Source organism: Pseudomyrmex gracilis, unplaced genomic scaffold, assembly GCF_002006095.1.
Source record: "Pseudomyrmex gracilis isolate BER0280 unplaced genomic scaffold, ASM200609v1 scaffold_36, whole genome shotgun sequence".
NCBI classification, from domain to species: Eukaryota; Metazoa; Arthropoda; class Insecta; order Hymenoptera; family Formicidae; genus Pseudomyrmex; species Pseudomyrmex gracilis.
The window spans coordinates 4,044-30,474 of NW_018020620.1; the positions used below are offsets into that span (position 1 = coordinate 4,044).

The 26,431-nt window shown below is 36.2% G+C and overlaps 5 protein-coding genes across 6 annotated transcripts in view; 1 reads left to right on the top strand and 4 right to left on the bottom strand.

Annotated features, from left to right (window-relative positions):
- LOC109852790 (protein FAM161A) overlaps positions 1-943 on the top strand; it is a 4,859-nt gene extending 3,916 nt beyond the window's left edge. For both annotated transcript variants that reach the window (XM_020424277.1, XM_020424278.1), the window contains one exon: positions 96-943. In XM_020424277.1, the coding sequence (XP_020279866.1) occupies positions 96-527 (432 nt within the window). In that variant the 3' untranslated portion in view covers positions 528-943. The remainder of the gene's footprint in view (positions 1-95) is intronic.
- LOC109852829 (transmembrane protease serine 9-like) lies at positions 572-8,286 on the bottom strand. Its single transcript, XM_020424348.1, has 10 exons — positions 7,998-8,286; positions 7,612-7,784; positions 6,727-7,006; positions 6,369-6,640; positions 5,920-6,267; positions 3,819-3,918; positions 3,433-3,605; positions 1,869-2,151; positions 1,487-1,764; positions 572-1,384 (listed from the first exon to the last, which is right to left on the bottom strand). Exons 1-10 carry the CDS (start codon positions 8,050-8,052, stop codon positions 1,037-1,039), a joined length of 2,310 nt encoding a protein of 769 aa, XP_020279937.1. The 5' UTR covers positions 8,053-8,286; the 3' UTR covers positions 572-1,036.
- Positions 8,287-9,391: 1,105 nt separating this feature from the next.
- Positions 9,392-12,491, bottom strand: LOC109852791 (serine protease easter-like). The gene is made up of 5 exons (XM_020424279.1): positions 12,123-12,491; positions 11,737-11,909; positions 10,430-10,718; positions 10,072-10,343; positions 9,392-9,970 (listed from the first exon to the last, which is right to left on the bottom strand). Exons 1-5 carry the CDS (start codon positions 12,175-12,177, stop codon positions 9,626-9,628), a joined length of 1,134 nt encoding a protein of 377 aa, XP_020279868.1. The 5' UTR covers positions 12,178-12,491; the 3' UTR covers positions 9,392-9,625.
- A 1,296-nt stretch (positions 12,492-13,787) lies between these two features.
- On the bottom strand, positions 13,788-23,322 carry LOC109852807 (melanization protease 1-like). Its single transcript, XM_020424306.1, has 9 exons — positions 23,252-23,322; positions 21,680-21,757; positions 21,341-21,572; positions 20,966-21,156; positions 20,704-20,802; positions 19,377-19,692; positions 16,560-16,672; positions 14,645-15,148; positions 13,788-14,503 (listed from the first exon to the last, which is right to left on the bottom strand). Exons 1-9 carry the CDS (start codon positions 23,268-23,270, stop codon positions 13,788-13,790), a joined length of 2,268 nt encoding a protein of 755 aa, XP_020279895.1. The 5' UTR covers positions 23,271-23,322.
- A 380-nt stretch (positions 23,323-23,702) lies between these two features.
- LOC109852812 (protein SDE2 homolog) lies at positions 23,703-25,469 on the bottom strand. The gene is made up of 3 exons (XM_020424316.1): positions 25,217-25,469; positions 24,878-25,059; positions 23,703-24,782 (listed from the first exon to the last, which is right to left on the bottom strand). The coding sequence occupies exons 1-3, from the start codon at positions 25,319-25,321 to the stop codon at positions 24,389-24,391; spliced, it is 681 nt and encodes a 226-aa protein (XP_020279905.1). The 5' UTR covers positions 25,322-25,469; the 3' UTR covers positions 23,703-24,388.
- Between the last annotated feature and the right edge of the window lie 962 nt (positions 25,470-26,431).

The following is a 26,431-nucleotide window of genomic DNA, read 5'->3' on the forward strand; positions in this document are numbered from 1 at the left end:
CAGTGGAATTTTAATATTTTGATAGAAACGTTTAAATAAACATCTTGTGGGAAAAAGTATTGTGTAAACTACGCTTTGCGCGATGAAACTTGCAGAATTTCCAGTTGCTCGAGAAACTGCATCAACAGAAAAAAATGCCTGCGAAAAGCACCCACGCACGGAAAAAGAAGAAGAAGAAGCAGCAACATTCGAAACAGTTCGCGTCGAGCAGTTTGGACTCGTATCTGAGCTTCGTCGGCAATTCGAGACCAAATTCCGGATCGTTGACCAGTTCTTCAGGCGCTCAAATCTCATCGAGTCAGTCGTCGTCGAAATCGTCGCCGGATTCTGACAAGTCAGCGACCAAGTCGGAAACTTCCGCGTCGAAGAGAAAGACCGAACGCGGTCCGCTGAAAGTGTCGATTAACGAGACGGCGGAACTGATCGAAGATCGCAACGAGAAATTGTTCAGTAGCGACGAGCAGTCGCGCAGCGAAGAACGCGAAGATGTATTGCAGAGCGACGACGTCGTCACTGCCGAAGAGTGAAACATAAAAGCACAGACGATATTTTGAATTATTCAACGGACTTTAAATTACACATATAAGGTTTATTTATTTCTGATTTAAAATCACATTATAAAAGATACATAAATCACTCGCACTCTTTATAAAAGATACTTTAAATATCGCTTTATAAAAAAAAACTTTCATAAGTCACACACTCAGTGACACACACATACAGTCACGCAAATACAATAAACATTTTCTTTTGTATAAAAAAAACATTAAAAAATTCGCTCTTTATACGTTACGTATATTTTAAAGCAACTTTTGCAACATGGCTCATCAGCGTCTATCGTGAATGAAAAAAACGTCACACGAAAGAATCAGAGTGTGTTAGAACGGATCACATCGGCAGTAAGACATTTCAGTCTTAAAAAGAGAGCAATAAAAAAAAAAAAGCAATTAATGTACAAAATATTGTATTTTGAATTCGTATTTTCGCGATGAGAAGGAAAGTCTCGGATGCGCATTCCCAGCCCTCTGCGAGGAGCCTAATCTCTCATGGTATTGAGAATCCAGTCCACGTAATAAGCAACCCTTGTGTAGACTCCGGGGAAACCTTCTATGCCGCACTGCTTCAAACCGTAACTGACTATACCGTGTTGAACGGTGCGCACTGTTTTGCCGTATTTACCGGGTGCTTGAAGAGGACCGCCGCTGTCACCCGCGCACGAGTCCACGTTGTTTTTACCACCGGCGCAAAGTTGCTTGTACCAGATCTGAGTTCTACCTCTGTACGCTTGTTGACAACGCTCCTGAGTAACCAGTGGCAACTTCGCTTGCAAGAGATCCCGACTGCGCGTACCCAATTCCGTCGCGCCCCAACCAGTCACTATGGCCTGCAATCGGAAACAAAAAATTCAAGAAATTGAAAAAACAAACAAATCTTTGAAACTATAATATTGAATCTAAAATAAAACACATTTAAAAAAAAAACAGACTCTTACTCTTTTTTGATCCAGCGTTGCCGCAGGACCAAAAGGTAAACAAATCGGTCGGACACTCAAGGGTCTGAAATCTATCGTGTCATTTACTCTGATGAGCGCGATGTCATCTTGCAGACGCGCTAATGTGTAGTCCGGATGGTAATGAAAACTCTCTACGGTGAAATCTTGATATTGCTCGGCACATTGGGTTTCGAGTCCGTTCTCGTCGTACTCGCAGTCGCGTTCCTTGCTTATATCGTGATCTCCTACTCTGACGCCTATCAGTGTGACACCTAAAACATAACACGAATTTTGTAAAACAAAGCAAATTTCGATTATACTATATGTATTTGTATATGAGAAGAGAATAATATATATATATATATATATATTATACCTTCCGGAAGTTGTGTAACACAATGAGCGGCAGTGAGAACATAACGATCCGAGATTATTGTACCGCCGCAACGGAACTCCGGATTCCGTCTTCCGGTGTTGTACGCGATCAACGCCATCCACGGGAACTCGAAGATTCCGGTTTTGTTACCACCGAATATTTTCGGCTGAGTGATGGGTCCGCAAATCTTGTGATTCAACAAACGTAGATTCCGATGATTCGTGACATCCGGCGGAGCAGGTTCGTTATCCGCATCTGTCTGTGTCTCTGATACCGTTGATTGCTATGAGATTAATAGTCAACAATGAAACAAAGAAATTACAAACAAAATAGACTTATTGAAAGAAATTACACTTTTCTTGTTGTTACATCTAAAAAGAAGTTAAACAACATGCATTGATGCGTATATCTATAGTTAATTACATGCTAATTACATAGTTAATTCGCATATATGCAATGCTACTGACGCATGACGCACAATTATACAACTCCAGAAACCTAAGTCGGATCGTGTATTTCCGTGAATTGAAATAACGCGCTATCAGAAGTTTTATTTGAGACAGACTATAAGTACAATAGCAGAAGAAACTACAATTGTACATGTGTGTTTCTCTGATCTTATTATTTTCTTTGTTATTCAATGTATGAACGATTTGCATCAGCCTAATCTAACAAAAGTTATTGGAATATTCATATACATGTAATCTAATAAGAAACATTTACTTTAAAAAATATGGTTTTCATCTGAAACATATATATATATATATTAATAATAATATAAATATAAATAAACATATATATACAGAGTGTTCCAGAATTGCCGTACAATCTCTCGTAGGCAGGTAGAAGAAGTAAAACTGAGTCGAAAAGTTCTGAATCATTTTTTTCTGTTACTTATAATAAAGGATTAATTATTGAATAAATCAGTGGCCAATTAGCGCCGACCTTTAGCCAGGCGCACGTTAGTGAGCCGCGTGCCTGGTATGTATGAGCGCCTCGTGCGGCTCACCGTGGCTAACTAAAGGTCGGCGATAATTGGCCTAATTTACTCAATAATTACTTCTTTATTACAAGTAACAGAAAAAAATTGATTCAAAAACTTCGACTCAGTTTTACTCTTTCTACCTGCCTACGAGAGATTGTACGGCAATTCTGAGACACCTTGTATATATATCTATTCTATATTTATAAAAATAAGTATATATATATACATCTATTCCAGATTTATAAAAATAAATATATATATATACATCTATTCCAGATTTATAAAAACACTCTTGGTCATAAAATATACAAGGACATTATATTGCAGTATAATACGTAAAACTGAAACCGAAAAAACCTGTTTTGTGTTATTTCACAAAGATTATAAAACAGTGTTCAAAACATATGACGCACTTTCGCTACAATTGCTTAAAACATGTATAAAATACTAGCATCTCAACAATATAAATACAAGAAAATATAAAAAAAATATACCACTTTATTAACAATTTGACACAAGTCAAGATTTAGTGATTAAATGCGATGCGCTTTTTAGACTGACAAAATAATATAATCTTACTTCGTTATTCACGCAGCAAACCAGCGGATCTCTGTTTTCGAAGCCACATTGAGCGTTTCTAAGAGTTTGCAATGCTTGTGTCGAGAGCGGTCTCGATCCTCTCAGGATTGCAAGAAGAGATGGGCAGTTGCGAATATTGATGCAAACAGCGCGCGAATCCGAGCACTCATGTTCTGCAGAAATAAGTAATTATTTAAAACACGTTTGTTTAAATTATTTCATTCGCAATACATAGTGCAGTTGATATTGTAGGAATTGACGTTAAAAAGATTTAATCCGAATGTAAATCCTAACTAAGAAGAAAAGGAGAAACAAGTTTGTATCATTTGTACGTGGCGAAATGATCCAATCGCCAAAATATAATATCTATTGACTACACTACTCACGTGCGTTAATTGTTGATAGAGAGAGGAGAAAAATCAGCAGGCCGATGAACGTCATATTTGCTAGCGGTAGTTCTTCAGCGATTTTGCTCTGGAACTGATACTTTCAACGCGTTCGTGTTGGAAAATATTTTTCTTTGTTGAAAATTATCGCGTTACGAAAAAAAAAATCAGCACGAACAAAGAACTCGTATCACTCTCTTCGGAAGACAACGGTCGGAACGACGGTTCACCGTCGATCTATCGTCTCGAGATCGGAACGAGTACTGACTACACCCAAGTTTGTAGTCGACTGTTTTCTCTCTTCGCTATCTACCGGAGTCTTGTAAATCCGTTGACTCGTGAAAAGTAGTGGGGACGCTTGAGGGTCAATTAATATTCCTGTTGCGATGAATTACCGCTCGGTTATTGATGATGTTAATAATCGCGACATTGTGGTTTCCGCAAACGCGTCGGAAATGCAGTAGGTATGTATTTCCTTTCAGGAAAAGATTTTAACGTATCGTTGGAAGGTCATTCTCGCGCGAATCGACTCATCCTCATTGCGAAAAACTCGTCATACATAGCGAAAATGCATTTACACCTGAAGCTTCCTGAAAATATCAATTGCACGCCCGTTTTTCTTTTTCTTCGTAACCCTAACGGTAATTTTTCCATTTCGAAAGCGAGAGATTGATGAACGTTATATCTTTCACATCATTATTTTACAAGTTTCTTGGAATTTCCGACGCATGATGCGAAACTTTTTGTATTTGCGCAATAAGTGCGTCTCGCTGTAATCGATTCACCAACAAGGAAGATCTGGAAACACTTTCCTCGAAATGAACTGCTATTTAAGAGGAAAAGATAAGAGTCTCAGAAATTTCTTTTCATTTTTATTGTCTAATTAATAAAATATTTTCCGTCATCGCTCGTTCTAGAGCATTGCGTTACGTCAATAATGTATATATATATATATCATTCACACATCGAAAGACTATTACAATACAGCAAAAGTTACAATACGAGCAAAAAGTTAGCGATACAAATGATTACGCATCAAATTGATAGAAAATGTGAGTTTTTCCCGTAATTATCTTAATTAGAATATCTAGTAACGTTTTTGTTAATTCACAAAGAAGACGACAGAGTTTCCTGTAATGATTATTTTTTATCTTGGGAGAGACGGCGCAATAATATTATCAATAATAAGAACGCTCAATTTTTGCAGCAACGCGTGTATATGATGATGATAACCCGAGGTCAATGTGAAGATCACAAACATAGTTATGTAATTATTTGAGTTTTTGAACAATTACGCATTGCGACGTGATTTTATATCGTTATTCTTGTAAAAAAAATGATATTTTCGGGAAATTTCTAATATTGGGTCAATTGCAAATAAATGAAATCATTACAAATAAGATTTTCACATTTTACAATATTTATTTTTATTAATGCTGTGTGTAAAAAGAAACGTAAAAAATAACATTTTCAGTAATTCATGTACACTGACATGTTCAGAAACAAATAATGTTTACAATATCAATATAATCTCGTTAATAACTATCATAAATGTTTTTTCTCCTAAATTTTGTGCAATCATCTGTGTGCGCGTGTGTAACACACACTTAATTTACACTAATTATATCTAAAAAATATGCGGCAATATTTCGTCGTAAAATATATATAATTAAAAAATTGCATATAAAATTTGAGCAATCAAAAAGCGTCACTTAACTATAAATCTTTTTTTATATTGAATCTATTCGTCATTACATATAATGTGCTTATAAAATAATAAAATAAAGTACGAATGTAACAAATCTTTCAGTTCTATACATATACACAAATACAATAAACATTTTTTCAAATATAATTTGTCCTTTACATATTACGTTTTTTTAGCAAAGTTTGCAACATGGCTCATCAGCACCTGACGTGAATAAAAAAACATCACGTAAAAGAATCCGAGTATGTTAAAATCGGCAGTTAAAGTTTTCTATCTTAAAAAAAAGTAGCAATAAAACATAATTTTAATGTACAACATATTGTATTTTGAATTCGAAATTTTCGCGATGAGAAGAAAAGTCTCGGAAATGCGAATTTCCAACTTCGAGTTCTAATCCGTCATGGTGTTGAGAATCCAGTCCGTATAATAAGCAACTCTTGTAGAAACTATGGGAACATCTCCTATTCCGCAGTGAGTTAAACCGTAACTGATTATCCCGTGTTGAATAATGCGAACTACTTTGTTGCCGTATATACCGGGTGTTTGTTGAGGCCCGCCGTTGTCACCCACGCAAAAGTTTACGTTGTTTTGACCACCGGCGCACAACTGTTTGTACGAAATCTGATATCCGGTTGAATTTCCATACGCTTCTTGACAACGCTCCTGGGTAACCAGTGGCAATCTAGCTTGCAAGAGATAATGACTGCGCGAATCCGTCAAGTTCCAACCGGTCACTATGACCTGCAATCGGAAACAAAGTTCGAGATATTGGAAAAAATACATTTTCAAAATAAAAACTTAATTAAATCAAAGATTACACGTAAGCGAAAACAGATTCTTACTTTTTTTTGTTTCAGCGGTGCCGCAGAACCCAAAGGTAAGCAAATCGGTCTGACATTCAAGGGTTTGAAATCTATCGAATCATTTAATCTGATTAGCGCGATATCATTTTGCAGCCGCGCTGGTGAGTAGTCTGGATGGTAGTGAAAACTTTCTACAGTAAAATCCTGATATCGCTCGGCACATTGGGTTTCGAGTCCGTTGTAGTCGTACTCGCAGTCGCGTTCCTTGCTTATATCGTGATCTCCTACTCTGACACCTATCAGTGTGACACCTAAAACNTAACACGAATTTTGTAAAACAAAGCAAATTTTGATTATAATATATGTATTTGTATATGAGAAGAGAATAATATATTACCTTCCGGAAGTTGTGTAACACAATGAGCGGCAGTGAGAACATAACGCTCCGAGATGATTGTACCGGCGCAACGGAAATCCAAATTTCGTTTTCGGGTGTTGTACGCGATCAACGCCATCCACGGGTACTCAAAGATTCCGGTACTCATTCCATCGATACGAAGTATTTTGGTGTAAGCGGCAGGCCCGCAAAGCTGATGATTCAACAAACGTAGATTCGGATGATTCGTGACATCCGGCAAAGCAGGTTCGTTATCCGGATCATTCTTTGCCGTTGATTGCTATGAGATTAATAGTCAACAGTAATACAAAAAAATTACACCTAACTTTATTTGTTGTTACATATAGAAAGAAGGTAAACAGCATGCTTCGATGACATATATCTATAGTTAATTACATGTATTTACATATGCAATGCTAACTGACGCTTGCCGTACATTTAAATTCCAAACAAAAATATACATATGTCAGAAAGTGTATTTTCGCGACTTGAAGTAACGAGCTATCCCAAAGTTTTTTTATTTGAGACAGAATATTAATACAATACAAGAAAAAACTTTAATGTCTTTTGTACATATACATATATTTCAGATTTTATAAAAACACTTTTGTTCATCGAATGTACAAGGACATTACACCGCATACGTAAAAATTGAAACCGAAAAAACTTGTTTCGTATTATGAAACACGATTTGTAACATATGACGCATTTTCACCATACTTGTTTAAAAAATATATCAAAATATATGAAATATGAGATATATATAATATGACCATGGAAATAAATCATAAATAAAATTATAAAAAACTTTATTAACAATTCACTTCACGTCACGGTTTATTGATTAAATGCGCTTTTTAGGCTGACAAAATAATGTAATCTTACCTCGTTATTCACGCAGCAAACCAACGGATCTTTGTTTTGAAAGCCACACTGAGCGTTCCTAAGAGTTTGTACTGTTTGTGCCGAAAGCGGTCTCGATCCTCTCAGGATGGCAAGAAGAGATGGACAGTTGCGAATATTGATGCAAACAGCGCGCGGATCCGAGCACTCATTTTCTGCAGAAATTAGTAATTATTTAAAACACGTTTATTTAAATTATTTCATCCGCAATACATAGTGCAATTGATATTGTAGGAATTGACATTAAAAAGATTTAATCCGAATGTAAATTCTTACTTAGAAAAAAAGGAGAAACAAGTTTGTATCATTTGTACGTGGCGAAATGATCGAATCGCCGAAACATAATATCTATTGACTATACTACTCACGTGCGTTAATTGTTGATAGAGAGAGGAGAAAAATCAGCAGGCCGATGAACGTCATATTTGCTAGCGATAGTTCTTCAGCAATTTTGCTTTGGAACTGATACTTTCAACGCATTCGCGTTAGAAAATATTTTTCTTTGAAAAGTATCGTTACGGAAATAATCAGCACAAACCGAGAACTCGTGTTGCACTTTTCAAAGAACGACAATCGCGGTTAACCGTCGATCTATCGTGCCGAGATTAGACTAGAATGCTGACTACGCACCCAAGTTTATAGTCGACTGACTTCTCTCTTAGCTAAATACTGTGGCATCTTGTAAATCTGTTGACTTGTGAAAAGTAGTGGGGATGCTTGCGAGACGACAACTAATTTTCCTGTTGCCATTTGTTCTCGTTCAAGTATTGACGATATTAACCCGCAAACTTTGCAAACGTGTTTTTGGTATCTTCTATTTGCAAATCAAAGGGTCGTTACTCTGTCTTACTATAATTTTTTCTATGTTAAAATTGTAGAAAAATTCTACAAAAAATTACGTAGTCTCTTTAAACCTACTATTTTACAGACAAAGCAAAACAGTTTTTGAAGAAAAGAAATTTGTTTAAATAATTTTTATAATAAACAAAGTAATTGTAGTTTTGTTTCAAAAATTCTAATTGTCCAAGAAATTGACCAAATTAGAAAAAAATGCTTAAATTGAAAATAAAGGTATTTATAAACAAATTATATATATATATGCGAATGCGTTTTATTAAATAATTTGATTTTATTTTAAATTTCTTTTTGTCACTGGAGCTGTCGATGTTGTACTGGAAACCTGAAATTTTCCAGCTTCTATGCAACTTCTTTTAGGGCAGGATCGGACGCATTTTTTTCTGTAAGTTGTAAACGCACTTAAACTTTGCGCGGACACAAATTGCCTTAGTTTGCAGAATAAGTGTTATAATAATATCGCAAACTTATGGCCTACAAAATTTCGTAAACGTCGAAAATGCAAAAAGCATTTCTCTTCAAAAAAGAAAAGATTTTGACGTACCGTTGAAACACCATTCTCGGATCGACTTACCATCTTACTTGCGAAATTCGACATTCATACCTAGCGCATTGAAAATGCATTTACGACGCCTAAAACCTGAAAGTAGTATTCTTACGATCGTTTTTCTGTTTCTTCGTAACTTTATCGGTGATTTTTCTCTTTATCTTGAGACCGAGAGACTATACACGTCATACATTTCTATTATTAATTTACAATCTTGTTGGGAATTCCGACGGATGCTGCGAGTTTTTTTATACTTGCGCAATAAGTGCTTGTTGCTGTAATCGACTCACCAACGAGGAAATCTAAAATACTTACCACCAAATAAACTGCTATTAAATCTAAATAAACTGCTGAAAACAATTAAGAAATTCGCTCTTTATACATTATGTTTTTTAAAGTACATTTTGCAACGTGGCTCATCAGCATCTGCCATGAATTAAAAACATCACACAAAAAAATCAGAGTATGTTAGAATGGATCACATCGGCAGTAAGACATTTAAAAAAATAATTAATGTACAATATATTGTATTTTGAATTCGTATTTTCACGATGAGAAGGAAAGTCTCGGATGCACATTCCCAGCTCTGCGAGCCTAATCTCTCATAGTATTGAGAATCCAGTCCATGTAATAAGCAACCCTTGTGTAGACTCCGGGGAAACTTACGCCGCACTGCTTTACACCGTAACTGACTATCCCGTGTTGAACGGTGCGCACTGTATTGCCGTATTTACCGGGTGCTTGCAGAGGACCGCCGCTGTCACCCGCGCACGAGTCCACGTTGTTTTTACCACCTGCGCACAGTTGCTTGTACCAGATCTGAGTTCTACCACTGTACGCTTGTTGACACTGCTCCTGAGTAATCAGTGGCAACCTCGCTTGCAAGAGATCGTGACTGCGCGGACCCAATTCCGTCGCGCCCCAACCAGTCACTACGGCCTGCAATCGGAAACAAAAAATTCAAGAAATTGAAAAAACAAATAAAACTTCGAAACTAACATTGAATTTAAAATTACATAATTAAACAAACAGACTCTTACGTTTTTATAATTCAGCGTTGCCGCAGGTCCAAAAGGTAAACAAATCGGTCTGACACTCAAGGGTCTGAAATCTATCGAATCATTTAATCTGATGAGCGCGATATCATTTTGCAGCAGCGTTCGTGTGTAGTCTGGATGATAATGAAAACTTTCTACAGTAAAATCCTGATATCGCTCGGCACATTGGGTTTCGAGTCCGTTGTAGTCGTACTCGCAGTCGCGTTCCTTGCTTATATCGTGATCTCCTACTCTGACACCTATCAGTGTGACACCTAAAACNTAACACGAATTTTGTAAAACAAAGCAAATTTTGATTATAATATATGTATTTGTATATGAGAAGAGAATAATATATTACCTTCCGGAAGTTGTGTAACACAATGAGCGGCAGTGAGAACATAACGCTCCGAGATGATTGTACCGCCGCAACGGAACTCCGGATTCCGTCTTCCGGTATTATACGCGATCAACGCCATCCACGGAAACTCGAAGATATTAGTTTTGTTACCATTTCCTATAAATATTTTTGACTGAACGATGGGTCCGCAATCTCGATAATTCAACAAATGTAGATTCGGATGATTTGTGACATCCGGCGGAGCAGGTTCGTTATCCGCATCTGGTGATGCCTTCGGTACCGTTGATTGCTACGAGATTGATAGTCAACATTGAAGCAAAGAAATTACATTTTGCATGGTGTCACATTTAAAAAAAAGTTAAACAACATGCTCTGATGCGTATATCTATAGTTAATTACATGCATTTACATATATTCAATGCTACTGACGCATGACGCACTATTATACAACTCCAGAAATCTAAGTCGGATCGTGTATTTCCGTGAATTGAAATAACACGCTATCAACAGTTTTATTTGAGACAGAATATAAGTACAATAGCAGAAGAAACTACAATTGTATTGTGTTTCTCGTATGTGGGTTTCTCTGATCTTATTATTTTTTTGTTATTCAGTGTATCAACGATATGCATCAGTCTAATCTAACAAAAGTTATTGGAATATTTATATACATGTATTCTAATAAAAAACAGTTACTTTAAAAAATATGATTCAATCTGAAATATGTATATATATATATATGTATATACAGGGTGTTTCAGAACTATGGGATCAAACTTCTAGGGGTTATTCAGTGCAACAGTAGAAAACATTTGAGTATAGGGACCCATGTCCGGAANGTCTTTCTAAATTTTAACGCGTCTTAGGGCCGTAGTGCGGTAGTGACACTTTTCCGGACATGGGTCCCTATACTCAAATGTTTTCTACTGTTGCACTGAATAACCCCTAGAAGTTTGATCCCATAGTTCTGAAACACCCTGTATATGTATACATCTATTCCAGATTTATAAAAAGACTCTTGTTTATAAAATTTGTAAGGACAATACTTCGCAGTATAATACGTACAACTGAAACCGAAAAAACCTGTTTTGTGTGTTATTTCAGAAAGATTATAAAACAGTGTTCGAAACATATGACGCACTTTCATCACATTTGCTTAAAAAATATATAAAATAATAGCATCTCAACAATATAAATACAAGAAAATATTTAAAAAATATATTACTTTATTAACAATTTAACTCAAGTCAAGGATTATTAATTAAATGCGATGCGCTTTTTAGACTGACAAAATAATATAATCTTACTTCGTTATTCACGCAGCAAACCAGCGGATCTTTGTTTTCGAAGCCACATTGAGCGTTCCTAAGAGTTTGTACTGTTTGTGCCGAAAGCGGTCTCGATCCTCTCAGGATGGCAAGAATAGATGGACAGCTGCGAATATTGATGCAAACAGCGCGCGGATCCAAGCACTCGTTTTCTGCCGAAATAAGTAATTATTTAAAACACGTTTATTTAAATTATTTCATTCGCAATACATAGTGCAATTGATAATATGAGACTTGACGTTAAAAAGATTTAATCCGAATGTAAATCCTTACTAAGAAGAAAAATAGAAACAAGTTTGTATCATTTGTACGTTGCAAAATGATCGAATCGCCAAAACATAATATCTATTGACTATACTACTCACGTGCGTTAATTGTTGATAGAGCGAGAAGAAAAATCAGCAGGCCGATGAACGTCATATTTGCTAGTGGTAGTTCTTCAGCAATTTTGCTTTGGAACTGATACTTTCAACGCGTTCGTGTTGGAAAATATTTTTCTTTGTTGAAAATTATCGTTACGGAAAGAATCAGCACAAACCGAGAACTCGTGTTGCACTTTTCAAAGAACGACAATCGCGGTTAACCGTCGATCTATCGTGTCGAGATTGAGCTAATACTGACTACGCACCCAAGTTTATAGTCGACTGACTTCTCTCTTAGCTAACTACTGGCATCTTGCAAACCTGTTGACTTGTGAAAAGTAACGGGGATGCGTGCGAGACGACAACTAACTTTTCCTGTTCCCATTTGTTCTTGTTCAGTTATTGACGATATCAACTCGCAAACTCTTATTTCATTATTATAACATACGTTGTATTGACAAGAGAGAAGCGACACTGTTGCGTGTTTAGCATTGTCCCGCACCTGATCACGCGAATTTCAAGTGATCTGATTTGTTATCAGTGAATGCTTCTAATTCAAAAAATATTATAGCCTCGACATTTTGACATATTAGATTTTTGTCTTAGAATCTACCGGTAAAAGGAAATGCGGTAGTTGCGGGACACCCTGTATATATAAAATTCACACATCGAAGGACTATTACAATACGAGCAAAAATTTATTAACAATTGCACGCATTGAATCGATCAATGCGAATTTCTTTTCCGTAATTAACGTAATTAGAAAATCAAAAAAAAACATTAAAAATCATCGAAGATGACGACGTTTTCTGATGATGCTTTTTAATCTTGAAAGACACGGCGTGATAATATTGTCAATAACAAGTAACTTTCTCGATTTTTCTCAGCAACGCGCGTGTATACGATAACCCGAGAGCAATATGTGAAGATTACAAACGTATTTATGTAATTATATCAGTTTTTTTTAACATTTCCGTATTGCGACGTGATTTTACATCGTTTTCCTTGTCCGAAAAGATGAAATTACTAATATCGAAATGTCTAATATCGAGTCGTGTAAATAAATAAAATTACCGGATACAAATAACACACAAGTTGCAATAATTATTTTTATTAATTCTGTGTTTAAAAAAAAAAAAAAAAAAAGAAAAACGTAAAAAATATTATTTTCAGTATCGTATGTACACTGACGTTCTTACAAACTAATAAGTTTTACAATATTAAATCTCGTTTTGGTAAATTATTATAAATGTTATTTATTTCGTCTAAATTATTACGCTATCAACTGTGTGCGCGCTTTGTCAACACACTCGAGTCAAACACTCGTTGTATAAAAAAAAAAATAATGCGGCAATCTCGTCGTAAAAAATACACAATTAAAAAAAAAAAAGAAAAACGCATTAAAAAACTGAGCAATTAAAGCGTCGCTTAATTGTAAATCTCTTGTTGATGTATTGAGTATATTCATCATTACATAGAACGTGCTTATATAAAAGTAAAATAAAATAATGTACCGATGTTTCTTTCTTAGTACTTCGGTTCACATGCCTAGCCTAGTTGATAACGTTTTATCTCTTCTAACGAGAATAAAAAGTCTTTATCGAAGAATATGCATATATCTATCTATCTTTTTTTTCTTCTCGCAAACGTTTCCGTCGCGTTTTTCATTTACGGTCTCATTTTGCTAAGAATCCAGGGAACAAAATCCGCTACTTTGGTGTACACGCCTGGCCAACCCTGAAGACCGCATGGCGACGGTCCAAATGACACAACGCCCACGGACGTCCATCTGGCGGTGCCGTCGACGAGTCTCTCGATGGTCATCAGCGGACCGCCCGAGTCACCTCGGCACGAATCCTTGCCTCTTTGACCGCCCGCGCAAATCTGTCCAAGTCCCAATTGAACGCCGGCGTTGCCGTAAGTCTGAGCGCAATCATTCTTGTCCGTCAGCGGTAACGACAACTTTAGCTTCACGTTCGAGGACACGCTGTCTTCGGTCCTACCCCATCCGGCCACAAAGAGTTTGTCGCTTATCGTCGAGTTCGTTGGCAAGCAAATGGGTTTGATGTAAGTGGTGAATCGCACGTCGTAATTTAATCGCAGCAAAGCGATGTCGTAACGTTGATCACGTGAATTCGGTTGATAGTTCTCGTGAGCAATCTGTTCCTCCACGCCAACGGTGATCGGATCGTCGGCGCAAATCTCGCTGTTCACGTCGTCCTGCACGCAATCCTGTTCGGTGTCGGTGTTGTATTCGCCCAGACGCACGCTGGTCAGACGATAAGATTTCGACAATTCCTTGCCCTTGACGCAGTGAGCCGCGGTAAGAACGTAACGCTTGCTGATCAGAACACCGCCGCACGCTGTGGATTTTCCGCCGTTCGCTGCAACGTCATTTTGAAAGAAAGATATTTAATATCGGCAACTTTTTGTGCGTTACGTTAATCAAATCGATCAAAAAATATTTCACACTATTGTTGTACTTTATATGTAAAAAAAAAAAAAAAATAGATTTTCGCACTCACGTCTCTGGTACTCCAACAGCGCCATCCAAGGGAATTCGCCGAGTTCGGTGCGTTCGCCGCCGACGATTTTTTGGGTCAAGTCGCGACCGCAGGTCGACGGTAGCAGAGGATGATTGATCACGTCGACTCGTAAATTTTCGTTGGGATTGAAAACCGTCGGATTCTCCGGATTCATTTGATTTCCTTGATCTACCGTATTTCCCGGATTCATCGGATTTTCCGGATTCACCGGATTTCCTGGATTCACCGGATTTCCTGGATTCACCGGATTTCCTGGATTCATCGGATTAACATTATCGTTCTGAGGGATGACGCTCGCGCCGCCGATGCAGCAAACCATCGGATCTTTGCCTCGGTAGCCGCAATGGTTGCGTCGTAGATAGTTTACGGCCTGTTCGCGCGATTGTTGCAGGATACTGGCGACCATCGGACATTCCCGCGCGATTATGCACGTGCCTAATTGACCCTCGGCTCTGCAGTCCGTGATTCGCGAACTTTGATACTCTTCGAGAAGAAATAAAACGAAAGATGTCAGATGTGTGAGAAGAGAAATTATGCGACAAAAAAAAAAAAAACTAATTTCAATAAGTAATGTTATTGAAATAACATGCAATAAAGTTTGCACGTAACAAACAAATCACGTCGTTAAATTTAATACGACAAGATTCTTCGACAAAGCTAAAAAAAAAAAAAAAGTCAATTTAAACCTTGTCAAGAATGTAAAAACTATTATTTTTTTTATTTATTGTTTTTGTCGTAAAAAGTATCTTTTTCGAGACTGATTTTGCGTAACAATTCGCATACCAATATGTGTTTTTTGTTTGCCATTATCTTATTAAAATGTACATTTCGGAATCGTATAAAAATTCTGTCTCATCCAGAATTTCCGGTTTTTCTAAACGAGAAATTTAAAAATATTCTTCTCGCAAATCTTCAGGACCAGCGCCTACTGTTTTGCAAAATTCTTGATAAAGTTGGTAAAAACAAATTATTAAAATGATTGAGATAATGAAAAGATTGTTGTTTCGACACAATATAAATTAATGTTGAACAAATCTGGGAAACGCTTGTAAATTGTAAAATCGCGGTAATTTGTCGAACACTCAAGATCGAAGACGGAAGAAAAGATGATTTCACGCGTGATTTTACCATCGCGTTAATTATGACTTGTTTTGTGAATTCTCTTGGCGCTGGCCATTAATTCGATGACGTAACACATATATTGCCGTAACACACACCAACTCGAAAGATGGGAAACACCTTGTCTTCGATTTTCGCGGAAGCGCGTAATAAATTAACAACAATAAGCGATGTCGCGAACCCGGACAATTAATATTGCGCGTACAATGCGCAATATAATTAAGCTTTGATTATTAAAATTAAATTCGAGATGAAAGAGAGAGAGAGAGATTATGCGTCGGAGAGTTTCTTGTATATTTAATCAAAATCAACAATCATTAACGTATGTTAGAGAAGGATGTATGTACATACGTGAGATATTATGTAAGAGATGTATTGTGCGAGGCTTAAAAACGCATCTCCGAGTTTTTGCGTGCAAAATAGAAAAATTAAAAAAAAGCAGAAGATACATCGAGAAAAAGATAAATTTTTCTAACAATAAAAACAGTGTGTCACAGAGTAGCGAAAATTCTAATGTAGGTTTTTCTCGTCTCTTTCCCGATTATATTGTTAATTTGCTGCGTGTGTAATCCTGCTTGTACGTTAGTTGATCATCATCACCAATGACCTTGATAAACTCTCTCGTTATTATTTTTCATAGATTTTGAACAACACACAAATGTCAGAATCACGTTTGCAGCAATATCGAGAGAGAGAGATTCTTCTAATTAAAAAAAAAAAAAAAAGTGATTAATTTTCGCAGTACACAGAAAAGTAATTGCACAACTTCACTTACGCGCATCGATGCCAACACCGATCAGTAAAACCGAAAACTTGAAGAGAAATGACAACGTCGACTTCATCGACATTGTTGACAAATTTATTCGAAAAAACTCGCTGTTGTTGTTTCAACAAAGAAAAACGATTAATCGCACAACGTCTCGACTTCGACGAGGCGAGAACTAAACTTCGCTCGATCCCGGCGGCTTCTTCTATTTTATAGCCGTTCTAGCGAAGATCGGAACAATGACTGCATTCGACTCTGACGTTGGTGTAGACGTGATAGTAGAGTTGACCGGCGTCAGGGTCAACAACTGTCCCCACCAAGTCATCGCGTCAACAGACTTTGCGTACTTTGCGTATACTTTACCAGGAGCGGACTGACCGCGGATTGAGGAAAATTCATGCTTTCGTTATTCAGAAATTTGTAATCAAGTAAGTCTTTCAAAGTGTAAAAAACGTTATACGGTCATCAGATCGATAAAAAAAAAAAGTCGAATCGCAAAACTGCGCTCGACTTTTAATTTTTTAGATAATTACAATAATTAATTTCTTTCGATGATTCTCTGATGATAATTGCGATTGTTTCACGCGAAACCGGACGACCAGAAATGAGATATGTAGAAAACGACGTAAACACATAATTATACAAGCTTGTATGACATATATTGGTGTTGATATGTTTCGATTGTTGCTATCTCTGGATCTGCAACGGTTTCCGGAAATTCCCGGGATAATTCCGATGATCAATCACGTTTTCGTGACATTGTGTGTCAGATGATGACACAACTTTGCTTCGTTTTCCTGTTGATGTTTTAGTTTTTTTTTCTATTTCGGCTCGAAACCGTTAAGTTTATCAACAGATTCATAAGTCGGCTCGGGTACTGATAGATCTAAGTGCGTTACTATATGTCATGTCGTCTCAGTTTTCTCTCTTTTCCTTCACGATTGCGGATTTTAATGAAACCTGTTCTAACGTTTTACGACAATTTAAATCACATTAAAATCTTATTTTTTTCAATAGTTTGATGCTTAGTGCGTTATTATTTCGTATCTCATTTATGCCTTAATATAAATTGTAACTTTATATGAAATAATAAAAATTTATCAGTTTAGGCAAAAAATTCTAATATGCGTGTAATTAAAATCAGCTCACTCTGCGCGCTCCAAACACAATTTATATTAAATTAAATTAATTAATTAAATTAATTTAATTAAATCAGGAAACATTACATTAACGAGATTGGTTGAAGAGGATCTAAAATAAAGATCAAATTGTCTCATTTGAATTTTACGTATATATACAGAGTTGTTCAAAATCACTATATCACGTCCTGTGACTCTAAACGTCAAATTTATCTTTAATTTATAATTTACATTAAACGCAGTTTTGCAGAAAACTTTTTGTAATCTGTTTCCGATTTATAAACTGTATATCCCCGCTATTCGGCGCTTTTGTTGTGTGTTTCATATGTTTTCATTATACAATTGCTTGCGATGCGCTTCCGCGTAACAATGATTCAATCGTCGACAAAAGCTGAGAAAGAAAGAGAGAGAGAGAGAAAAAAACCACCAGAATTAGAACCTGCGTGCGTGTTCGGCGTAATCCAGATCTAGCGAAGCAAAACGGGAACACCCTCGATTTTTTCCTTGTATGTCTGGTACTAACGTGCATCATCATCGCGTATGACGCGAGTCTCGCGGAAAGAGAACGTGGGATAATATATGTATATTGCGGTCGCAAAAAGATTGCAACGCGAGCAATTGAAATGTATTATATACATTTCCATAGACAAAAAGACACTTGGATTTATTTCGAGAAATAAATTAATTTCTCAATATATTATTCCTAGAGACTAAAAAAAAAAAAACATCGTGATTCTTTTAATCATTGCCCAACGTTATAATAAAGTTTAAATTACGTCTTCGCACAAATAATCACGCACGAGTTTAACTTCACACCGCGCGCACAGGAAATCCTGCGAGATTACTAAACTAAGATTTCCGTATAATAAGGTTCTAATGAGATAATTGACATCTTAACAAGTGACCGCAGTTGCTTTTGTAATAAAAAAAAAAAACAATTTCTGCTTGTGATTTTGTTTCGTTTAATTTTACACGGCGCGGTAGTTTAGAAAGAAATATATCACATAATTTTTCTTCGCTCAAAGATCTTTCTTTATTTTTTACAATTTTATTATCTTATTGAATATTAATTATTAATTGTTTCTAAGAATACAATACAGTGTGTCTAATATAATTCTGATAACATTAATCACTTCTACGCAATTTGCGAATTTGTGCTCGTCGCCGCATTTAATCCTTCGCGGATCCTGACGTGAATCTCTTAGGACCTGTATCCAAAAATTTCAAAACGCGGTGTCTCTAGTTAAAATTAGTTTTTTTTTTTTTTTTTGTCAAACGCTCATATCTTCGAAACTATTAGAGATTTTTTCAATTTATTTATTTTTTTTTTTTCGATCGACGCAGAACCGTTCGAACTTTTGGTTTAAAAAAATTGAAACAATTTTTCGCGAAACCGTTTGATTTTGCAGTCGCGTGGATTTCACAAACCCACTCAGTCTAATTAGTAGTAGCGTTTTGAAAGTTAATCTACGAAGAGAGAGAGTTGAGAAGACATGTAATATTGAATTTTCTCGAATACTTTGAACTAATATTTTAATTAAGAATAGAGTAATAAACTCTCTTCGCGACTTTTTTCGAAATAAAAACCGAAATAACAAATTATCTTCCAACTAGAATAGAAACACTTTTGTCTGCGAATTCTAAAGCGCGCGCGATTTCTGAAACTTCCGCGTTCTGACAATTTCACGGCGATATATGGTCCAGAATCCACGTCATGTACTTGGCGACCTTACTGTAGACGGCGGGCGACGTGGAACTGCCGCAATATGTCGCACCGAAAGAAACGATACCGAGGAGATAATATCTGGGACGTCCGTTGTAACCGATCACTTTCATCAGAGGTCCGCCGCTGTCGCCGCCGCAAGAGTCCTGACCCGTGACACCACCCACGCACATCTGCGTATCCGCGATGATAGCGAATTTTTTGAAGGACTTTGCACACCTCTCCTCTTCGACAACCGGCAACGTAACAGTTAGCAGAGTCGTGCTGGGTTTCGGATCGCCTATTTGGATATCGAGAAAAAGAGGTTATTACTTTTATTTTAATATATTATTTTTATGTTGTGTTGGATACACAATATATATAAAAAAAATATTTTTGGATAAATAGATATATATATATATATATATATCCTCGTAAACTAATTCAATTTTGTAAAGAAATACAAAACGAATAAAGAAGAAGCGAAGTGAATGCGACAGACTTAATCTTTCGCGGACAGACATGGATCTCTCAGACCTCACTCAAAAATTGCGCATTGGCGTCTCTGGTAAAAATTTTGTTTTTAGTTTTTTTTAACGCGCTTATATTTTTTGAAATTACTAGAGATGTTTTAACTTAGTTTTTTATCCACGCAGAATCGTTCAAATTTTTGATTCAACTCGGGAAAAAAAATAGATTAGATCTAACTTAAATTTAACGAGATTAAAAAAATGAAAGAATAGATCCAATTAGATCCAAATTAAATCTAAATAGATATAAAGTAGATCTAAATAAATATAAGCAGATCTATTAAATTAATTATTTACACCTTTATATATTATTAAAAATCTACTTTAGATCTCTACTCAGATCTACTGTAATTAAAACTACTCGGATTTAGTTTAGATTCGAGCAGATCCGAACAGATCTGAGGTGATCTAATATAATAGATCTGAGTAGATCTCAAGAGTAGATCTAATAATATATATACCATAGATTTACTTATATTTATTTAGATCTACTTTATATTTATTTAGATCTACTTTATATCCATGTAGATTTAATTTGGATCTAATTACATCTATTTTTCCATTTTTTTTTATCTCGTTAAATTTAAGTTAGATCTAATCCATTTTTTCTCGGGAAAAAACCAAAAAATTGAAAAAAAAAATATTAATGTTTCGAGGAGATATTCAATTTTTTTTTTTAAAGTCGCGTGGGTCTCGCAGACCCAGTCTGTCCAGGTAGTCGTCATTTTTTTTAAATCTGTCCACGAAGAATCAATATTATTAATTCAGAAGCGCCTTCTTACTGATGTCGTAAATTCCCCAACCAGCGACTTCCATCGTCTCGTTGAAGAAGTCTTTCTCCAAAAGTTCACCGTTCACCATGCATATCGGCCTCACGTGATCTGTTTGCGTGATAAGTTTGCAACCGATTAAACATTTTTTTTCTTTTTATTTTCAAAAATCAACGACGATTCAAAGAAGAGACACTTTGTTCCTCGAATAACGCGTGCGGAGTTTTTACAGACTAAGTGTCGAAATGTGTTTTTCTGTGCGATTGACACTCACCGTTGAAAACCGCCGGCTTGTTCAATCGTATCAGAGCTATGTCGTGCCTGTACGGTGGATTGTTGTAATTCTCGTGAACTATCACCGATTCCGGCTGAAAGTCCTGCACCGGTTCCGCGCAGTATCTTTTGACGCAGTCGATTTCTGTCAATGTATTGTGCTCGCCCAAACGAATTCCGTTGATCTTCAAACTTTGAAATTTTTTATCAATGTGATTTGTGTAAAAATGCGCACGGTGTGTGCGTTAAATCATTTTAGAAGATATCACGTGAAAGGTAACAATTATGAAAAAAATAAAGCGAACATCGAACGTTGCATCTGTGTTGCACAATTGTTTTATTTAAACAAGAAGATCGCAGATAATGTTTCACGTACTTATTCGGCAGATTTGCCGCGCAGTGGGCGGCCGTGAGCACGTAAAGTTGATTGATCAAAGTGCCGCCGCATCTGTAACTCAACTCCTTCGTGCCGGGTTCGCTGTATCCAATTCGCGCGATCCAAGGATAAGCTCCCAAACTCGCGTTCTTGCCCCCGATAATGCGATCACTGTTCGAATTGCCGCATCGTTTCTCAAACAGCGACCAATTGGGATGTTTCGTCACGTCGGCTGCGTTATCGTTTCGAGAACATGATATAAAAATATCGTGTGTATATTTCTTCCCCCCCTCCTCATCCCTTTTAAAAAAAATCTCTTTAATTGTGAAAAAAACTTACTCGTGGAAAGTATCACGGAGATAGCGCAGAAATATACAAGATTCCACAATAAACATCGCATTCTGCTTATTGGAAAAACTGAACAAACAAACGAGCGTTGATTTAAAATCGCAATTGCATAGAATTTTGGCAAAAAAAATGCACTACCACACTTTTTGGTCGATTTTTTGTTTTTTGTCGAAAATTGATGCGAAAAAAAATTGCGCGCGAGTTTCTAACACGAGAAGAATCTTTGCCAAGTTGCTCGCACTCGGACTCAAAGCGACTCTCTATATCGTTAATTCAGGCTCAATCGCCTACGTGCCCACGCAGGCTTATCTCGACTGTATTATAAAACGCGAATTATGACTTGCTTGATAGATTCTTTGTAATTCGCTCGCCGCAGCTCCGGCTCTTGTATTGATTTTTGTTGCTGATTATTGTACAATGTTCCAAACAAGACAAATTGTCGCAACTGATTCCTGAAAGAAAACTTGCTAGACACAAATCTTTTCGCGAAAAAACTTATTGCGTGTGTTTCTCGTAAAAAAAAAAAAAACTGACTTGTTTAATTTTATATTGGTTTTATGCAAATTATCTCCCGTTTTATTCTCGCGCGCGTATAAATATAAAAGAATGAGCAGCTCTTAAAATAGAAAAAATAGAATTAAAAAAATTTGCTGTATATATATATATACATATACAGGGTGTCCCAGAATTAACGTAAAATCTCTCGTAGGCAGGTAGAAGGAGTAAAACTGAGTCGAAAAGTCCTGAACCATTTTTTTCTATTATTTATAATAAAGGAGTAATTATTGATTAAATCAGGCCAATCAGCGCAGACCTTTAGCCAGGTCGGCACGTCAGTGAGCGCTCACACACACCAGGCGCGCGGCTCACTGACGTGAGCCCGGCTAAAGGTCGGCGCTGATTGGCTTGATTTATTCAATAAATTACTCCTTTATTATAAATAATAGAAAAAAATGGTTCAGGACTTTTCGACTCAGTTTTACTCCTTTTATCTGCCTACGAGAGATGTTAAAGTAATTGTCGGACACCCTGTATATATATTATATATAATTTTTCAAAGAGGTATAAATAAAATATGAACGTCTATGTCGTTTGAATTTGCTGTCAAACGTCAATTTATATGCGTAATGCGGTGATATGAGATTCTATACGAGATTCTAGGAATGAATTAAAATGCTACGGGACAACAGGTTGAATATATAAAATGGCTTTCGCGGATGCTACACACGTCCCAGCCATTCTCTAATTTAAATAAAAAAATAAGATTAATGCGAAATTTACAAAACTGCGTGATCCCACACACCGATCGTTTACAGAGAGTAAATAATATACTTTGTGGCTGAATTATGTAAATTAGAGAGAGAATAAAGTAGAACCTGCGACAACTCTGCCAATTTTTTAGAATAAATTTTACGAAATGTGTTGTAAATCCTGCCGTCGTATTTGCCCGCGAACTTTAGCAAATTGTAAGTACCTGCTTTCAAATGTGTTCGCGTTAAAATATTTTTCTACAAAATGTTTTATAAAAACTTAAAAATGTATATTGCATATACACGTACTTACGCAAGATTACAAATGACATTACAGATAAAGCACAGTTGAAAGATCGACAACCTGATAATTTTGTTCTTTTCGGCGCAAAGTATATCACGGAGCTTTGCTCATGGACGAATGAATGTCTGTGCAAAGACGATTTTCTTAGATCTTTTGTCGTCTCGATAATTACATTCGCAATCGGAGTGAAGCTCACATCGGAATTGAACACTTGGAATTTGTTAAGTACCGTCGGTCGATAGAATCAAGAAGTTTTTTCAAGAAAAATTATTACACTTGTATGTAAATTTGCAGTAGAAACCGGCTAAGTGGTCTCGCGGCCTGAGTGGTAATGAAGTGCGAACGAATTTTTCCCAGCCAGTTTCTTTTAAGTCGAGTTGCGTCGAGATGTGAAGATGTGGACAAAAATGTCAAAGAGAAATATTGTAACCCCGAGGGGAATCAATAAGAATTCCATATAAATTTGCAGACACAGTTTATTACACTTAAATATTTATATTCATTCGGTTTTGCTCTACACTTCATCATTAACATATAAAAGTAAATGTCTCACCAATCGGACGTGCATCCCGGTATCCGAACAATAATGCAAGTTTATTTTGTATCCTAATTTTTAATTAAAGATTACTATTGTAAAGTATAAACATTTATTAACATGAATTGAAATAATGATTATATATAACATTGAGAAAATTATTAGTTATAAATTATTAGTTTGTAACATGTGTCGCATCTAATAACAAATTTTGAAGAATTTCTTAAGCTTTTGTCAAGAAATCTCGCGAATTTGTTAAAAAACTACTTGACATATTTGCTATTTATATGTTACAACAATAATGCATTAATACAATAATAATATACATTTAAATTTTTAAATAAAATGCTCGAACTTGCAAGAAAATTAATTTCTTTTATTGTAAAAAATTATAAGTTTAACTGCTGAAACACATTTACCTTACGTGATCTTACAATACGTAATAAATAAAAACACAAACTCTTATTCCCTCTTATATTCTATGTATCTTATTTTTTATATTCTATATTACGTTAATCATATCATACATTGGTGGTTTTTAATATTTTTAATTCCCACCTTTGTCATATTACATTACTGTTCCCACAATAATATTCAGCGATCGATCACTATTATACTTGTTCCACCTTGCTTCTTTTTTTTGCAGGCATTATATTCTGTTTGTTACTGTCATCGTCGTCCGAGGTGTCGATTTCATCAGAATCTATGTCCAAATCTAATATAGTTTTACGCTTTATAGGTTTTACTTCTTCCTTCGGTTTGGTTGCTCCTAATATCCCGGCTTTGAAACCTTCTTCCACAGCATCTTCGACTCTGTCTGTCATCTCCGCTCGTTCCTCGTCGTATCGCTTGTCCTTGAATTCGTGTTTCGGTTCGGTGCAGAGCTTCTCTAACTTTTTCTGCTTTCTTAGTGCAGCTTCCTTTTCTCTTCTAGTCATCTTCTCCACCCAAGCTTTCAGTCTTTTTTCCTGGTTTATGTCGCGTAATCTGCGGCCACTCAGATCTCTGCAAATAAAGATATGTAAATTTATTATTTAATACAATGTATTTATATATATATATATATACAATATATAAAATTGAATTCTATCTCTATACACCTGCAGGCTTCTCGATTTGTAGTTTTCTCTATCTGTGCACCTATCGCACGCAACATAGAACCAAAACCTCCTTTGCCACCAAGCAGTCTTGGTATTACATCTATACATCCGTGAGAGCAAACATCGTGTTCCTGCATAAGTCTGCCATTGTGTAACACATAGTACTGATCGTGTGAAAGACCCTGATTACAAGAAACATTAAAATGCATTAATTCTTTTTTGTCTATGTATAATTCTTAACAAAATTATTTTTTTTAAGTCGATAAACTTTTCTCTTGGGCGCAGATTAACAGATAAATTTCATATAATAAATAAGATTTAAAAACTGTTATTACTCACAGTTGCGTCACTGACTCGTTGTGACAATTCGCACATTGTCATTGACGCGTCATTTTCGACGTTAGCGGATTTTAAGAATACTCCCGCGATCTTTATGTTCAACATTTTTGCTTGGAACGCGTTTGCGTCAAAATCGGAAAAAGATTTTACGCGAATTTTCAGTCTTTCAGCCCAAAATCAGATTCTTGTTTAGCAGCAAGATCACAAACGTCAAACACAAAATGGCTGTAAACTCAAATCAACTCCTCCAGAATGCTCCAGAATTATATCTGAGATGTGTAACGTCTAAAAAAATATAGGGTGCGTTCAGAGACAACTCAACAGTTGCACAACGGTTGAGAGATAATCACTTCTGATTGGATCGTACTTTTGGAACCGCGCGAGATTTTGAAGAACAGTCCTATCATAAGCGACGATCTCTCAACCGTTGAGTTGTCTGAACGCACCCATTAAGCCTGTTCTACATTGATCGCGAGGGCAAACGAACAGATCTCGTAGAATTGACCAATCACGCTGATCAATTGGCTGATTTGATCAATACGATTAGTCAATTCTACCAGACCCGATCCTTGCGTTTGCGCTTGCGATCAATGTAGAACAGGCTTTAGATTTGGACTTGTTTTCATGCGTTCTACTTGACGCTCGCAACGATCGCGAGCATATACTCGATTCAATTAGAGAAGAGAATTTTTCGACGGACAAAAAACCCGTCCGTTTCGCGCATCTTCTCTACTAAAAAAAAAGTCTTCTTACTTCACAGCCATTGGCTGTGTCAGCAAATGTTCCACCACAGTCCCGCACGCAACGCTATTCCTTACTTTGCCCGCTTTTCTTCTCCCTATGCGCAGTAAAAAATTCTCTTCTCTAATTGAATCTAGTGTAGAATGATGGAACAGCGCTCTCCCCGAACGCGGCCCGGAGTGCAAAATGACAGCGCGCGATATTTTGAATGGTCCGTTAGTACTTCATACTACTAGATTTGCTATCTTCGTCATCGTCTTATAGCAGTGATGAAGATGAATTAACAACAGAAATAACCACAAAAAATTCCTAAAGTCGAAAACTTTATTAACGTGACAACCTTACGGATAAGTCGTGATTATTTATTATTTATTATTTATTTAATTGTCGCTGCGCGAATATTGTATTATCGTATTGTGTTGATATTTTATTGTATTTTGTGAAACATTATATATATAATATATATTATATATA